At 41.0% G+C, this 16,872-nt stretch overlaps 2 protein-coding genes across 3 annotated transcripts; one reads left to right on the top strand and one right to left on the bottom strand.

The window, feature by feature from the left end:
• The first annotated feature begins 50 nt into the window (after nt 1-50).
• On the top strand, nt 51-9,403 carry BZW1 (basic leucine zipper and W2 domains 1). 2 transcript variants are annotated; one of them, XM_019473499.1, is made up of 11 exons: nt 51-144; nt 2,307-2,483; nt 4,909-5,003; nt 5,251-5,316; nt 5,601-5,736; nt 6,323-6,432; nt 6,552-6,722; nt 7,074-7,220; nt 7,545-7,683; nt 8,579-8,701; nt 8,938-9,403. In XM_019473499.1, the coding sequence occupies exons 1-11, from the start codon at nt 81-83 to the stop codon at nt 8,967-8,969; spliced, it is 1,260 nt and encodes a 419-aa protein (XP_019329044.1). In that variant the 5' UTR covers nt 51-80; the 3' UTR covers nt 8,970-9,403. The 2 variants fall into 2 exon arrangements, with proteins under 2 accessions (XP_019329044.1, XP_019329045.1); XM_019473500.1 differs by lacking the exon at nt 51-144 and having other exon boundaries at nt 2,406-2,483; nt 4,909-4,914.
• A 1,007-nt stretch (nt 9,404-10,410) lies between these two features.
• On the bottom strand, nt 10,411-16,637 carry CLK1 (CDC like kinase 1). The gene is made up of 13 exons (XM_009284668.2): nt 16,565-16,637; nt 15,883-16,040; nt 15,544-15,739; nt 14,346-14,436; nt 13,843-13,909; nt 12,793-12,909; nt 12,491-12,657; nt 12,320-12,414; nt 12,104-12,233; nt 11,874-11,956; nt 11,225-11,304; nt 10,884-10,974; nt 10,411-10,790 (listed from the first exon to the last, which is right to left on the bottom strand). Exons 1-13 carry the CDS (start codon nt 16,574-16,576, stop codon nt 10,578-10,580), a joined length of 1,500 nt encoding a protein of 499 aa, XP_009282943.1. The 5' UTR covers nt 16,577-16,637; the 3' UTR covers nt 10,411-10,577.
• Nucleotides 16,638-16,872: the final 235 nt, after the last annotated feature.

Raw genomic sequence — 16,872 nt, 5'->3', positions numbered from 1 at the left:
CTCCCGGGGGCCGGCGAGGCGGGCAGGCTCCGCCTTCAGCGTTCTGCAGTGTGTTTCTGCTTCCTTGCAGGGTGTCTTTTATGAATAATCAAAAGCCGCAGAAGCCGACGCTATCGGGCCAGCGTTTTAAAACTAGAAAAAGAGGTAAGCTAGCTGCAAGGTGCGTACTGTCAGTACCTGCTGTCGGTGCTGTGCGTGTGGCCCTGTGTAGAGAGCCCCCAGTAAAAAGTCGGTTTCTGTCAATAAACGAAGTAATGCCTTTATGTTCTTCTCGTAAATCTTTTAAATGAGACCACGCTAAATACAAAGTCTTGAGGCTAACTCTGGGTGCTAGAATGTTCTCTGCACTAATAAAAAATATCTGGCAGTAAGAATTGTAGCTGAATTTACTATGATAACCTTGGTTTAAGAGACAGGCATTCTAGAACTGTACTGAGTGTGTTTAGCCTGATAAAGAAGTATCTAGTACCCTTCAGTTACAGGGGAACTCCAGCACAGGCTTGTTGCAGGTTAATACAAACGTCTAAGGAGCATCTAACCTAGTAGGAATTTCAGTGTTAGCTGCTGGATAAAAGTTGCATTGTCCCCTTGATGCTATAAGAATACCTGATTTAAATTTTTAAAAAAAACCCAAAAATGAAAACACAACAAAACCCCCCACCCCCCAAACAAACAAAAAGCACCCCAAAGTATGGGATTGCAAGTGGATATCTCTGTATGTGCACGATTACTCCTGTAAGAAGAGTTGATGACTGAAGAAGTGTGATGAGTAATTTAGTATTTTGGTAGTGTTTTCTTAAAGAGGAAGTGGGGACAGCTCTTAGAGTTTCTGTTTAATACTGTTTTATTAATATACTAGCAGTGTTGCAGCTCAAATTGACAATGCTAAGGATGCTGTACATACTGAAATAGTAATTAAGTTGTACAGAAGTACACGTTGACTTACAGAACCTATTTTAATGTTAAAGTGAAAGTACCTTGAGAAACTGTTGAAGCGAGAGAGTTGGATTTAGTCTGTCCGGCAGATGAAATGCTAGCATTCTGGGGTTTTGTCTCTTTTTAAGCATTTAACCGTAGTTTGGCTTCCAAGCAACTCTGCAGTAACGATGGGCTTCATGGATCTGTCCTGGAAAATAACTGATCCAATGTTTCCAGACTTCCACCCAACTGTTACCAACGTGTTGATACTTGCATTGAATGTAAGGACACTAGTATGCCCCTTACAGAAGGGTTGCTAACAGATGCTAACAAAACTGGCTAAGCTGTTACAGACAGCACTCAAAGTAAGATTTGCAGCTGAGTTCTTCTTTGGAAGCTTTTCCTCTCATGGTTTGCATAATCTAAGGACAAATTGAGATGAGTAAAGCTGAAGACCTCTTCCATTTAAGGCTTTCTGTTAGTTACATGGGTGGACTTGTTGCATATTAACTGTGCCCTACCCATAGTGAAAACAAGGCTATGATCAACTGATGTATCTCAGATGTGAAGAAGCATGTGTTCTGCTTTAACAACAGCAAAGGATGCTAAATAGATCTGCAATTGTAGTCCATCATTTCACGTTTGTTTAAGAAGTTAGCTCAGATTTCTACATTTCTCCCAGGCACTTGAGGAAAAACAATTGCTTCAGACTCATTTAACTCCATATTAAGAGGGGGGGTTCATAGCCAAAAAGCAAGTACTGTCAGTTGGCTCTAACATGATAATGGTATGCAGCTTTTCAGTCAGAATATTTTGTCCAAAACGGCGAGAGTCCTGGAGGGCCGAAATGGAACATGAGTAATGGAGTCAAATATACAAAATTGTAGGGGCACATATTAAGAATTGCCTTCCAGCATGTAGCTGAGCCTCTCTTTTTGGAGGGAAAGAGTGATCTAATGTGAACAGGGGTATAAGAATCAATGGAGAAGTCAGATAAGCTTTATTAGAGCCAACTAATGATCATCGCGAACAACTGTTGTTCTTAGTAAAAGTAGTGTAAGAATTCAATTAGAGGTAACTAAGGAATGTTTTAGCTTTTGATAGCCTTTCCCCCAGCCTTGACTGAACAGGGGAGTGAAAGCAGTAAAACTTTTTATTGCTGTGTTGACCATTGAAATTAATTTTAAGCTACACTGTTAAGTCACTATTTGTGCTAGTTAATACCAGTTGTCTTGGAAGACTGGAATGATCTCAGTTCTGTTTAACTTCAGGTTTGCCCATGCAAGTTTAGTTTTGGTTCGTTGTTTTTTTAATAAGATTAAAATGACAAACTTTAAAAGCCAAACAGCTGTGTGTGGCAATTTCACTTCAATGATTTGTCTTTACAGATGAAAAAGAGAGGTTTGACCCTACTCAGTTCCAGGACTGTATTATTCAAGGTTTAACCGAAACTGGCACTGACTTGGAGGCAGTAGCAAAGTTTCTTGATGCTTCTGGTGCAAAACTTGACTATCGCCGCTATGCAGAAACGCTTTTTGACATCCTGGTGGCTGGTGGAATGCTGGGTAAGTCCCTTTGATTGGGCTGCTGTCAGCCTTTGTTCACTTGACTCTACAAAAGCTCAGTTTTCTTTCAGCGTGAAAACTCTGCTAAAGAGCCCATTGAGTGTATAGAACAGGGTTTAAATTGAGTGTATAGAACAGGGTTTAAATTATCTGTGGTAAACTATCTGACCATCTTGGTGACTAACTGAGCAATCAGATTACTGTAGAAATACTGTCTATACCCTACTGCACTTTTGCTTGAGTGAGTTTGCGTTCTTCAAAGTGTAGACTGTACAAACTTGACTTAAAGGAAAATATATTGGATTTTTTTTTTTAACCAGGAGTGGATCTTGACTCTGTAGTCAAGTTCCCTTTTGCTGATGTGAGATGGATGAATGCTTGTTTGAGGTGTGTGGTCTGTGGTTGCAAGACCAGCGGAGTTGTCCTGAAGGATTCTGACACGATTGTGTGCTTTGTGCACCCTGCCCTGTTATTTTGGAAAGTAATATTGTTTAGAGAAGAATCTGATGTGCCTACTTTTGGAAATGCTATTACAAATCGCTTGTTGTTGGCAATAGCGAGGTCATGGGCTCTAGCAGATGTCAGGGAGTGAGAAATGAGAGGGTGGTCGAGTCAGCAGAAAACACAGGGAACTGAGGAAGTGAAATGTGATGACGAAAGATCTTGTAAACTCATGTGCACACTGTATGTAGAGAGCAAAGAGCAGAACAGATGCTTACCAACCAGGTAAGAAGTAGATGAAGCTAAATGAGGTTGAAAAGTAGTTAAAAAAAAAAAAGTGGTACTTCTAGATTTAGACTTTACATTTCCTACTTAACTAAATACTGTTTAATGAGAAGGCGTTCAGATGGCAGGCAACCATTTAAAATACAGGCTGTGAAGAGGACCCTTTATGTTGTCTGCCTAGACTGGAAAAGGTTTGTCTCAGATTTTAGCATTTGTTATGCAGTAGTTGGGGGGAAGGATTTAAATGAGAAATTTGGCGGTTGCAGAAGATTTTCTGTAATGTAACAGAAATAGAATTCAAATTACTTAAATGCATAGGGGGAGGAGAGGAAATACCTGATTCTGGGCCACAGTCAGACTGTGGATGGCAGTTCTGCAGTGGGGGTGGCTAGTTAGGGAGGATGCATCTGTTGCGTGTTCAGGTGGTCTTCACACTGATACTGTAAAATGTCAGGTGACTTGCTCAAACAAATGCTGAAAAGCATGGCTTTCAAAATGGTTTAATTTCATTAATCATAGAATCATTAACTTCATTAAGCGTGCCCGCGTATCTCAAAGCTGTGTATTGGAACAGTGTTATGTAGACTGAAGTTACTGTGATGTTCCTTTTGGCATGAGGCTCTTTTGCTGATGTTACAAGAGCTGGTAGCATGAGTAAGTAAACTTGTCTGCCATGTGGAGCATCGCTGCTTGAAATTGTTAATGTACAAATTATTACAGTCTGTGGGTTTACATTCAAGAGTCTTAACCAGTGCATGCTGTGCTAGGAAGCGTTCCTTCTGGGAATGAGGCTGAGAGAGAAGGGAAAAATGCATTGCTGCATTAATGGTGATATAGGGGTCCTTTACTCAACTCCCTCTCTATAGTCTACTTGACTAGTAGTTTACTTGACTTGATCTTTAGTCAGACAAGGCCAGAATACAAACTGGCATCCTGTTACCTTACACCTTTTAATATTCTTACCACTAATGCTTATCTCCATCTTTAGGTCATGTTTCTGACTAATACGTAACAAAAACGATCTCCCTTATATGTAGGATGGCGTAGAAATCGGTGATGAGGTATTCTGGCACTGGAGTTGGTGACTTGAATTCACCCTAGTTAGCGAAGCAGCCTGGCTACCAGCAAATGCATGTATTAAACTGAAGAGGAATGGTGAAAAAGCATCTTCTAATTAGCAGCTAAAAAGCTGAAGTGCCTTTCAAGACTGAAGTTTCAAGCTCATCTCTGGGGCGCTGCATTTTGAACGTGCATCTCTATGTGTTTCATCTCCTGTTGTGACTTAGTTTGTTATTTAAAAGACACTTACAAGGAAGCACTATTGCAGCAGACACTAAAAAGGCACTTGCTAGGATTAAGCAGCTTCAGTGGCTTCCTTTAAGGGAAGAGGAGCTCGTATGGTCACGTTAACTTATCCATATGTTGTTAACTTACCCATATGTAAACAAGATGTGTTGCCAATCCAGTTAGCAGTAGGGAGTCAGAATATTTAAAAGTTCACATCTAAGCTACTGATTTTAAAGTTCCACTACAGCAGTGGAGCAGATGGAAATGTAGGGGGGTCTTCAGTGATGCAGTCATTCAGTTCACCATGAAAGGACAATGCGTTGCATGTTATGGGTATTGGAATTCATACTGTGGAGACTATTTGGTACTGTCACTGGGGAGTAATTCCACTAATGCTGAAACCCTTCTTTAGCCCCAGGTGGTACCCTGGCAGATGACATGACACGCACAAACGTCTGTGTATTTGCAGCACAGGAAGACCTAGAAACCATGCAAGCATTTGCTCAGGTTAGTTCTGAAATGAGTACGATCTAACTTAAACTGTTTAGTGGTCAAAAATTAAATGTTTGTGTAGTTGGAAGTTTAGGTAAAAATAATGCATGGCTTTAAGAAGCTTACTAGAAGAGGTAGAGTAGCACTGTTCCAAGCTAAAAGTGCTCTAAAGAGTTCAGACCAACTTTACTGAACTTGATTTTTTTCATTCTAATTAAATGATAGCTCAGAGCAAAAAATAATACACTCTGTATCTTTTTAGGTTTTTAACAAGCTAATCAGGCGTTACAAGTACCTGGAGAAAGGCTTTGAAGATGAAGTCAAAAAGGTATGGAGTAGGTCCTTATCAGCAGACAAATAAACCTTCAAATTCTGCTAGCTAATCACTCTATACAGAAGTTACATCATACAATGGATTATTAAGATAGAACACCTAAGTTGTTAATAGAAGAACAGCTAGCTTGTATGACTAGTGGAGAAGACTACCAGTGAACTAGTGCTTCTGCTAGCTGAATAGCTTGATTGAAGCAAAAGTGTCTAACATGGAGGCAGTAGCCAAACTTTAGTGAGAGATGGTAGTTTTATGGCAACTCTTCTTACTTCCTCTTGCAGTTGCTGCTGTTCCTGAAAGGGTTCTCAGAGTCTGAGCGGAACAAACTGGCCATGTTGACAGGTATTCTGCTAGCCAACGGGACGCTTAATGCATCAATTCTCAACAGTCTTTACAATGAGAACTTGGTTAAAGAAGGTAAGTGTTGCCCAACTCCTACTTTAGGGAAGGATGGTGGGGGACAGAACCATGACAAGCAGGTGGAAATTGTGACAACAGTACACCCTTGCAGCTCACTAGTTTCATCTGGTGATAGATTTACTACAGGATTAGCAAAGGTAGACATGCTGCCTTGCAACCTGGAAGGTCTTGCTAAGACTTGAGAAGACTAGTCTTTTCAGAAAGCTTGTGTGTAGGACTTCCCTGCGTGACACTGGGGGCTGGTGTCATTAGTGTTGCCCAGCAAGGCAGTACTGTATTTTGGAGAGGGACCTTTCAGGATGCAGGTGTGTCATGTCTTTAGGCTCCTTACTAAATTGCAGCAGGGAGAGCTGAGTTAAGTACAGGGAAGCCTTCATGATGCTGAGTGGTGAGAAAAGTCCAACGTGCCAGAAGCTGCAGTATCCTCAGGCAGAGGTACTGCAGACTGTGCTAGGGCTGCCTCTGGGCACAGCTGCTGCTGCTTTGAGCAGGGGTCTGATGAACTAGGTGCCCTGTACTCTCAGGCCTTATGATTCCCTTTGTTTTGAATTTCAACAATAATAATGCTATTCCTGTTGCACAGGTGTTTCTGCAGCTTTTGCAGTCAAGCTGTTCAAATCATGGATAAATGAGAAAGATATTAATGCAGTGGCTGTCAGTCTTCGTAAAGTAAACATGGATAACAGGCTGATGGTGAGTACCACTGAAATTACTGATTTACTACTTAAGCCAGTTTAGTAAATGGCATTTACCAGCAAAGTACTCAACACGCATTTCTTTTGTGAAAGAGTTGTTGTAAACTTTGTTTTCAGGAACTCTTTCCAGCCAACAAACAAAGTGTTGAACACTTCTCCAAGTACTTCACTGAAGCAGGACTAAAAGAACTTTCCGAGTATGTTCGGAACCAGCAAACCATAGGAGCTCGGAAAGAGCTGCAGAAGGAACTTCAGGAGCAGATGTCACGGGGAGATCCATTCAAGGATGTAAGTATTTGTCTGTAGACAAGGCGTAGGTGCTTTTTTATTTTCTTTCTTTTTTCTGTAGGAACTTAGCTCAAATTACCTGAAATACAATAGCATCTAATACTAATCTGAAGATACATGCCTAATTAAATACTGAACTTAAACACCTAGCTCTCACTAAGAATTAAAATTAGGAACAGGGTGTTTTGGTATTAGCTTTGTAGTCTTTCCTTAATGTCCTGAATCCTGCTGTATGACCAAGGGGGTTGTTTGTGGTTCTGAAGGCTTCTAGGTCACCTTTAGAACAGAAGTTTTAATTTAGCTTAGTGTCACATGTGGCCCGTGTGCTGACTCTTCTGCTCTAACTGACAGATAATCCTGTACGTGAAGGAGGAGATGAAGAAAAACAACATCTCGGAACAGACTGTGGTAGCCATAATCTGGTCCAGTGTAATGAGCACGGTGGAATGGAACAAAAAGGAGGAGCTGGTAGCAGAGCAAGCCATTAAGCACTTGAAGGTATTGTGACTTAAGTATGGACTTCTGCACCCGCTGGGTAGGGCTTGGGCTTCCCTCTGTCTCCAGCTCCCTTTTAAATGAGTTAAAACCTACAACCCCCCTAATGCAGAGACAGCATTAGACAGGGAATTCTTCCCCTTGTAACTGTGGTATTGTAGTCCGAGTTACTGAGGCAAAAGCAGTATGACCTTGCAGAAGCACTCTGGGGTGGGGCGGGGGTTGCAAATTTCTAAGCAGTGGCTGATGGAAACTGCGTGAAACCAGTCTAGTCAGGCGATACATGTGAAGTGCTCTGTGTGTGCCAATTTGTCGTTCCTGTTACAGCAATACAGCCCTCTACTTGCTGCCTTTACTACCCAAGGTCAGTCAGAGCTGACTCTTCTGTTGAAGATTCAGGAGTATTGTTATGACAACATTCACTTCATGAAGGCCTTCCAGAAAATAGTGGTGCTCTTCTATAAAGGTAACTTCTGTGGGGTTGTGGTTTTGGGGGGCGATTTTCTGTTTGGTTGGCTTTTTTTAAAGCCTTTATTTGCAGAACGCTTCAGTCCTGATAAGACCTTTAGGGAAGATCAGTGCTACAACATTGCACTTCACGAGCTGAAGAATTTTCTACCTTCTGTTTGCAAAGATGGAGCAGTGAAACGCAAAGGTGGATGCGGCTGTCCTTGGCGCATGGGGAAGTACTCCTCTAGACAAGGATGCTGCCTGTCTACTTAAGACTTGTGGTAGATCAAAGCTAAATTTAGATTTTAAGTCTCTGGCCCTTTTAAGTTAGGGAAAGATACACGATGGCATATTCTTAGTTCTCTGAACACTGACTGTGAACAACCAGAGATTGAGACCACCAAGGTGTTCTGGGGTACTGTAGGCTCTCTGTTAAATGGCTGTTAAAAGGCGTTACTGAAAAACATGCTGTCTACCTGTGGAAACACCACAGGAACATAAGGAAACTTGTTGTTAAGATTATACTGTACTTGTAAAATTCAAAAACCAAACACTTCCTGTGGTGTACTTTGGGCTTTAAAGAATTTGCATCTGTTCTTAGCAGTTGACTGACGCTTTCCTTAGAGTGTGTCATCTCAAATAGCTATGAAACACTCAAGGCTGTTAGTGGGAGTGAAAGCGTAGCTCCTAGATGCGGTGCTCAGGAAACCCCCAGCAGCCAATCTGAAATGCATGGTTCTCAGGATTTTAAAATAGGAGGCACTCCTAGTGCAGGTATGTCCAGCCATGCCCAGGGAGGGAGGATGTATTGTGATGCTTCTAGGGGAGGAGGCAAAGGCTGCCCGTCAGGGGTCCTCATAGCTGGTATTCAGTGGCTTGTCGTGTTAATACTGCTCTTGCACATCTTACAGCTGAAGTTCTGAGTGAAGAACCCATCCTGAAGTGGTATAAAGATGCGCATCTTGCAAAAGGAAAGAGTGTTTTTCTGGAGCAAATGAAAAAGTTTGTTGAATGGCTCAAGAATGCTGAAGAAGGTAACCAGCAGCTTAGCTCACAAGTTGAGCTTGTTCATTTTGGGAACCTTAGTGCAATAATGCTCGGGGGGGGGGAAGACACAAGGTTAATTGCCCCTCTGAGACTAGGTGTGCCCTCCAGTACTGGCTAGAAAAGCTTGCCAGTGAAATCCATGTGGATCCAATAGCAGCTGTTGTGTGGGATGCAGGGCAGGCTGACCTGCTGGCAGCCTGTTGATAAGGTCTCTCTGTTCCAGAGTCGGAGTCTGAAGCTGAAGAGGGTGACTGACCTGTGAATCTCTGTCCTCAGTAAAGCAAACAGGAGCTGTAGATAAGTGTCATGTCTCATGTGTCCTTCCGATTCTTACATCCTACCTCCCTGTATCAAGCATGATATAAGGGCTCTCATGGCAATTTATTTTAACTGTTTTCTATAGTTATTGAAATACTGGGTTTAGTTTTTAAAACCATGTTTTAAGTAGCTTACAGGAGCTATTATAGATTTGACTTCTAACCTGCATTGTCCTTTCAGTTATATTCTACCTCCTGTATTTTCTACTGTAATAATGTAATTTAAGGCCTTCCACAACAAAATCCATTTTACCCCTTGGGTTTTCTATCTATATTTGAGCAGACATGATATGGTGAATGAGATTTATGGCAGTTCTGTTTGCAAATTAAACTGTAAAAAGCCTCCGAAGTGAAGAGGCCATGGCTCGTGTGGTAACTCGGTGTGGCACCTCAATCTGTACCACTTGCTCCAAATAACCACATTCATAGGTGGCTGTCCATCTCCCCAAGGACTTTGTCATCTCTTTACTATACTTCCAGCATAAAGCAATCCTCTATTCTGACTGCTGGGTGAGGTGGCTGCCCCACTTCTGGGAGCTCAGTGTCCTGCTGGAGAGAAGCTGTTCTGGTGAACAGTAACCACGGTGGGTATGAAGAGCAGCATCTCTGAGCCTGCTGGCTGCCACTGCTGGGGGCCTGTGTTCCCGAGGGGCAGCAAAGCCAGAGGGGCTGCGAGGCTGCCTTGCAGCTAGGCATCAGTTCTGGGGGAAGTCTTGCCACTTCTCTCATGGAAGAGAGAGTGTTCCACATACAGCTGCCCAACAGCTTTCTGGAGCCCTGGCCTATGTTGCTAACAGGGCTGGGTCAGGGGGGCAGCTTGCTTGTGCTGCTCTGTAAATGCACGACTGCTGGAAGGCAAGGCGGACAAAACTCTACCCCCTCCCCATGAAGTTGAGAGATTATTTTATGCTGGCAGTTGACATGTTAAACCAAACGGCTTATCTGCTTCCCAAACTTTGAATTCTTAATGGAAATTCTCAGGACAGCTCATAATCCAAGAAAGATTTGGTAAAAGAGTGAAGTCTATGCTGTTGTAAGCTAATAATGAGCATTAACTGAAATACTGGTAACCAGAGTACACCTACTAAAATTTAAAAAAGAAAAATGTGATCACAGTGCAATCTGTTCGCTACTACAGTGATCTTCCTTACTTTGTAACTTTTTTTTTAAACAAATAAAGGCCATCCTTACACTTAATGTCAAGGGCTGTCTCTGTTCTCTTACCCAGAAAGGAAGCATCAGTCATGCTAAAGGGTAAAAATCGGTCCTAGGTCTTTTGCTATTCTAGTGACAGTTGAATAAAACATAATTAAAATAATACGTCTGTGCTGTTGGGAGGCCTGTTTTATGGAGTAGAGGGTGCTCTTTTCCACATGTTGAAAGTGCAACTGTCCTGAGACTTTTACTTACTGAGGAAACGCAAGCAGGTTTGTTAGTATCTTTTCCTTAAATAAGTTTTATGCCAGCAGCTGGATTAAAACTTCAGTATCCAAAAAGTCATAATACAAAATAAGGCATTTACAAAGTAACTGTACACAATAAATATTTAACATTTTTTATGTTTCTTTGGTGGATTGACATCCATGTCAGCCTGCTCAGCTATAGGAGACAGCGCCCTTTTTTCCCGTTTCAATGGGAAGAAGAAAGGATGTTTCAGTGCCGCTTCAAGAGTAATGCGCTTGGCTGGGTCATACTCCAACATCTTTTGAATGAGGTCAAAGAGGTTCTCGTGGTCAGAATCGTGGCAGGTCATGAATTCCTTCATGAAGTTGACAACAAAACATGTTTTTGTAATCTTACCATTGCACTTGAAACTCCTCTCCCCAAAAGCATTTCCCCTCTGTTGTCTTACCTTCAGTGGCTTACAGCGCCTCGAGACATATCTACCGGCAGAACTGTGTTCATCCCAGTCCAGCCGGTCATGACGGAAATATTTGCGTTTCCTTAAACAAACAGACCACAGTTTGTTATTCAAAGATTCTGTTTTGTCCCTTCACTAGAAGTTTATCAGCATGTTTGTTCACAACTTGGGAACTGATCTGGCAAGTATTCCACAAGAGTGGCCAGCTTGTTAAATAGAGCAAAAGGATGAATCTGAGTTTATTAAACTTTTTTAAAAAATTTGCTATTAAACCAAATCTGACAATATTTAAATTAAACTACAGCAGTCCAGGTACAGAAAAATGCAGTTACCTGGTCTTCTTTATCATGTGATTTGGCAAAGGCCCCAGTATTCGCTCCATCATTGCCAGGTGTTCTTTGCTGTCATGGGTCTGGAGGGAAATCAAGATAGACATTTTTGTTCATTGTTAGAGGAAGTTACCAAGAACCACACACTGACCTTACTTCATTTTTGACTGTACCCTGCAACCAATAATCAGTTTCAGATTAAGGCTGTACAGAGGCTGTAGTCATCTGTTTCCTGAAATAAATTACAATCTACTGGATTTTTTTCCCCTTGACCCCTGCCTTTTTTCCTTTGTTCATAAATTTCAAGTTTCAGCAATACTGTCAAGATGACGGAGTTCAGGTATTTGAGTAGTATTTGCTGATGGTGATAGATGAAGCTACATCTGTTGTTAGTATGGCTTGTAAATTACAAATGTTAACAGGGTCATCCTTCCTAACAAGCTGCTGCCAAAACGTTTATTGAAAGCAACTTGTAGAAATCTGCTGCTGAGAAAGTTCCTTTGTGACTGTATCTTCTGGTCTCTTCAACTTGGCATTACAGAGAAATGCAGCTTAATTTCTTGCACAGACCATTCCCCTTGCTGTAGCACATTTTCACCATATTGGGGAGCGTTACATGTGCTGCATGATTTTGAGGTTCATAGTTACCTACCGGAAATACTGTGAATCCAAGGTAGTATTCTATGAGAATACATCCTATGCTCCAAACATCACATGGTTGTGACCATCCCAGTGCTGCGAAAAGACGCAGAAAGTTCATGTTTATACCAGGCTGCACACAGTTCAACAGCTCAAGCAAGATACGAAACACTCCTGTGGCACCGTTCAATAGCATACCAAAAAATCTTATGCAACAGAGCAGCCTAACAGACTTCTACTGACCTAGGATAACTTCAGGAGCTCTGTAATGTCTTGTAGACACCAAAGTGCTATGGTACTCATCATCGTATGTTGCGCTTCCAAAGTCCACGACTTTGATGTCTGGATTTTTCAGTGTGCGTTCGTCACATTTCTGAAATGAAACACAATGGGATGGAAGTGACCAAATAAACCCAGAGGATGGCTGAGGGGGAGGGGGGGAAGAGGACAGCAGTTTACCAGTTTGGGGTTGTATTCTTCTACATAGTCAGACGTCACAAATAAAATATTTTCCGGTTTCAGATCTGTATGTGTCAACTTGTTCAAATGCAAAACTGCAAGATAACAAATATGGTTAGCAAATTCCATGAAGAAAATTTAACAAATAAAGCAAAAAAGAAACATACATACAGTTCACAGATTTGCAGATCTGATATGCCATCTGTCTAATGTGGTCCATCCTAAATGGCAGAAAGCCGTTCTCTTTAATGAAGTCATAGGTGCTGAGCCCCAGTAGCTCAAAAACAATGCAGACGTGTCCATGGTACTCAAACCATTCGAACATCTGGACACAGCGACTGCAAAAGCACAAAAATACACGAATTGTAACAGGAAGTTGTATAATGCTCAGATACATATGTCATATGTTACAGAAAGTGACATCACAGAAATCTTAAAACCAAAACACAGTACAGCCGGCTTTGGAAACTTACTATGTACTGCTGGGATCCGATGCATTTAAATGTTCCAGTACTTGTATTTCTGCACGAGCTGCTTCGGAGTACCTATCAACATTTTTTACTATTTTCACAGCTACATGTCTGTCTTCCCTGAAAAGATGGGTTTTAACAGCGATTAGAAAGACAAGTAGTTTTAACTAAGAATATTCAGTAATTACCACCACATACATCGTTTGTAACAATGGGAACCTCATCAGAAAAGGTCTTTTTTTAAGTACGTACTGACTTAATATAACCAAGATTCATCTATGCACAAACACAACTAAAATTTAATCTTTAAATTTTGAAAACATACTCGATACCTTTTATATCGGTATTTTTCTTAAAGGTTACAAGCCCCATTTACCTCCCCTTCATATTTATGTATGCTGGGCTAATATTGGAGAAACTTGCACATCTCACAGCCTAGCACGACTGTCAGTCAAAAATGACAAGCTGCCTTCAGTCGTGTAGGTCGTAAAAATGTAACTGAGGTGTCAATGCCTTCTACAGTGACTAGAAAGACAATCTAGTTGCCTACTATTGCACAGAGCAAAACTGTGATCAAACACAAAATACATTCTTGATTTATAATATACTCACTGCTAGAACCCAAATGGCATTGCGTCATCACAGATGATACTTTAAGGTAAGCTACGTGATGTCAGAGACCTTGCTCATTCTACAGACCGGGGGTGGTACAGGCCCCGGGACTGCCCAGTCTGGGGGGTGCAGCTTCACCCCACGTTCTCTAGGCCACCTCCCCCCATCAGCCCTTGACCTCCAGCAGGCTGGGGTGCGCCTGCAGAAGACCCACCCATTGCCTCATCCAGCAGTCCTGCACAACCCTCATGTCTAGGTGCTGGTTTTAGCATGATGTCCTAACACAAATTTATGTTTGGGAACTGCGGCAGCCTTAAAGAAATACACAGAGTAGCACGTGAGGAAGGAAAGATAAAACCTGACACAACCAGAAAGCACTTCACGAACCACACTGTGATAGCATCAGTGAGAAAAATTACATGTATTTAATTAAAAACTTACGCTTTGTGATCAATGCATTCCACTACTTTTCCAAAAGCACCTTCACCCAAAGTAGCAACAATCTCATCTATAAAGAAAAGAACTCTCAGTCACAGAAGTTAGGAAGTTACTCAGCTATTACAAAAGCAAGCAAACAAACAAAAATAAAACAAACAGAAAGACTAAGTACTATCACTGAAGATTATTCTAGACTGTGCTTCTTTAATTTGTAAAATCTAGTTTGGAGAGATGTTATTGGACAACTCTCATCAAGGCACATTTACAGGGATCTCATTCTAGTAGGTTCATTAACTTCATTTACTATTTTGTGGGGGGGGGGGGGGAAGGGAAAAAGAAAAAAGAAACATATTTAAAGTTCTACAGAAAAAGAATAACAATCCCCACCCCCAAACAAAAAAAAAAGTCAAGACAGAAAGGAAAGACTTCCAAAGCCCCCTCACATCTTACGCTAAAAGAACTTATTCTATCTGAAAAGTTAATAAATTTTGAAAAATATTCTATACATCTTGCACTTAGTACGTCTCCACTCTGACAGATCAGGTGACCCTCCTCATCATCCTCTACACTCCTGGATCTTTTCCTTCGATGACTCTTCTGGAACGGCACCAAGATCGTCCAGCCAATCAATAAACCCGAGTGAATTCAGGTCAGAATACGAAATTCATTCAGCAGGGAGATATTCAGGCATTCAGATACACGCCAGGCCACAAACGGTTGGCAGGAGCAATTTCAAATTCAGTCCCCGGAAATTCACAGGGCACATAGTTTATGTTACAGGAGAAAAACATGGCAAGGAACAGATTTTCAGATGAGATACTCAAAGTGGCAAGGCAACAAAAAATTACAACACACTTGTTTTTCTTTTAAAAGATTGGTTCACTGAATTTTACTTTAGGATTTCAGTGCCCATATTTTTTTTTAAAGCAAAAGGACTTAATAATTATCTTATATATAGATACTTAAAATAGCCTTGTGGCCAAATTAAAATACCCATCTTAAGTAGTCGAGATTAAATCACTGGTCTAAATATTTGATAAGAATTTTTTTTTTTTTAAATCATAAATAGCATATACATTTACTTTAGGCTGTCTCAGCTGAAGATCTTGAATTATAAATCCTATCTTCAGCTTTTTTAAGAGTTAAATACATAACAAAGATCAGAAAAACTGCCCTGCTAGTGGGCAGACATCATACATATCTGATTCTACAGATTTTTCAGCGATACTTAAAACATCTTACTAAATTAATTTTTAAAAAAGTAGAAATCTGACATTATCTCCTTGCTATTTCAGTGATACTTAGTCAAAGGCAAGTTTAAAAGCTTGCGCTTGGATTTTCGAGTAGGGCTGAAATAAATGCTTGTCATAATAAAAATTCTGAAGGCATGAAAGCGATGCCTGTATTTCAAGTACTCCAATTGATGGTTGTTCATTATTTGTTCATTGGATATATTTGACCAAATTAATGAAAAAATAGCAAGACAATGTTCTGTGGTATCACAAGCATACCTACAAACTATACATTTTCACTGAAGGAAATAAAATCCTAGCAAAAAGAATAATCTACTAATACTTGCTAAAGGAATAAATTATTAATATTACTGACAGAATTCCCCAAACCCCCACACTCAATTACTACTGCCCAGATGAGAATCTATCTTCTTAAAATAAAAAAATCCTAAATTGAAATTGGTCACACCACCTGTGAATGATGATGATGACAGGTAGTGTGATGTGTCTTGTATTTCCTTTTGTAACTACTCGTCCCACTATGACCTGATGATTTGCTACTGTGATGCCCAGCATCACATCCTTGATTGTACTCATTTCTGTATTCTTCAACATAGCGTCGTTCATGATGGTCTCGTTCATTTACAGATTTGGTTTCTGAACAGGTACTACAAACAAAGGATCAAATAAACTTAATTAACATAGTTCTAGTACCCCTGTCAAGACAGCTTTTTAAGATCATGAGATTTATAAAAATAATAAAATCTTAAAACAGATGCTTGCTGATATCAGAAGTCAAAAAGTTATTTACCTGTCAGGAAGTTTAGAAAGATCATGTTTGCACTGCTTGTTCTCCTGTGCACCACTTAACAATCTCCTCTTTCTCTTATTAGCACTGTCGCATCTTCTGCGATCCAGACTTTCTTTTTTATCCCAGTCAGGATAAGTAGTTCGCCTGGAATGCCGCATCTGTAACAAAGATATTTTGCCCTTTGAATTACATCCCATAGACAAACAATTCATTTTCAAAGCCATGAATTATCAAATTAACACTATAATCAAGACTGTATTTTTCCTCAACTACCCAATTTTCATTTTTTCTCTGCTCTTTCTTCCACGTTATTTTTTAATTCAAGAGCTTTTTCAAATTAACCATTTTTGATAGAGGAACATAAACCAGTAACATTTCTTACAAAAGATTTTAAAAAGAAGTATCGCGGCTCAGACACTAAACACATACTGTGCACGTTATTTCTGCAAAGCTGCTCAGGCACGCAATGGTGCATATGCTAGGAAAAACGAAGGCTTTCGTGTACTTAAAAAGGGCATACAAATATGGCCCAGCGTGCTTTTAAAGACTTCAAGGAACTTGTCATAAACTTTTGCCATGCTTCTTTCCATAGATTCCCGAAAAACTCCTAATACTAAGTCAAAATGACAACAAAACTTAGGTTATGTCCTAGTTATTTAGTTCAAAAAGATAAATAACTCACTACACAGGTCATTTATTTCGATTTCCAATCGTAAATCGATTCTAGCTCACAAGCTGCGTCTCAGGCCGACACGTCCGGGCTTCGCAGCAACAGCGATGCCACAACGCGGGACGCGGGTGCTCACGGCGCCGAGACACGGCGGTTGGGCGGTGCGTGGCCATGTCCCTTTCCAAGGGAGGGGGACGGGGCGCCCCGCGCCCCCCACGCACACCCAGCGCACTAACGCAAGGACGCGGGGCGCTGGGTCGGGCCCACCCCCACGCCGGACGACACGGGGTCCGCATCCCACCAAATCCCTGCTCCGGCAA

Source organism: Aptenodytes forsteri, unplaced genomic scaffold (genome assembly GCF_000699145.1).
Source record: "Aptenodytes forsteri isolate BGI_AS27 unplaced genomic scaffold, ASM69914v1 Scaffold183, whole genome shotgun sequence".
Lineage (NCBI taxonomy): Eukaryota > Metazoa > Chordata > Aves > Sphenisciformes > Spheniscidae > Aptenodytes > Aptenodytes forsteri.
The sequence above is the reverse complement of the archived record's forward strand: the minus strand, read 5'-3'. Positions and strand labels throughout refer to the sequence as shown.

Coding starts and splice junctions, on each gene's coding strand:
- CLK1 (XM_009284668.2), bottom strand. Junction 12,415..12,490: donor GATCTGCAAATCTGTGAACT/GTATGTATGTTT, acceptor GTTATCTTGCAG/TTTTGCATTTGAACAAGTTG. Junction 10,975..11,224: donor CACATGATAAAGAAGACCAG/GTAACTGCATTT, acceptor TGTTTGTTTAAG/GAAACGCAAATATTTCCGTC.
- BZW1 (XM_019473499.1), top strand. CDS start 81: ATGAATAATCAAAAGCCGCAGAAGCCGACGCTATCGGGCCAGCGTTTT. Junction 5,004..5,250: donor CCATGCAAGCATTTGCTCAG/GTTAGTTCTGAA, acceptor GTATCTTTTTAG/GTTTTTAACAAGCTAATCAG. Junction 5,317..5,600: donor TTGAAGATGAAGTCAAAAAG/GTATGGAGTAGG, acceptor TTCCTCTTGCAG/TTGCTGCTGTTCCTGAAAGG.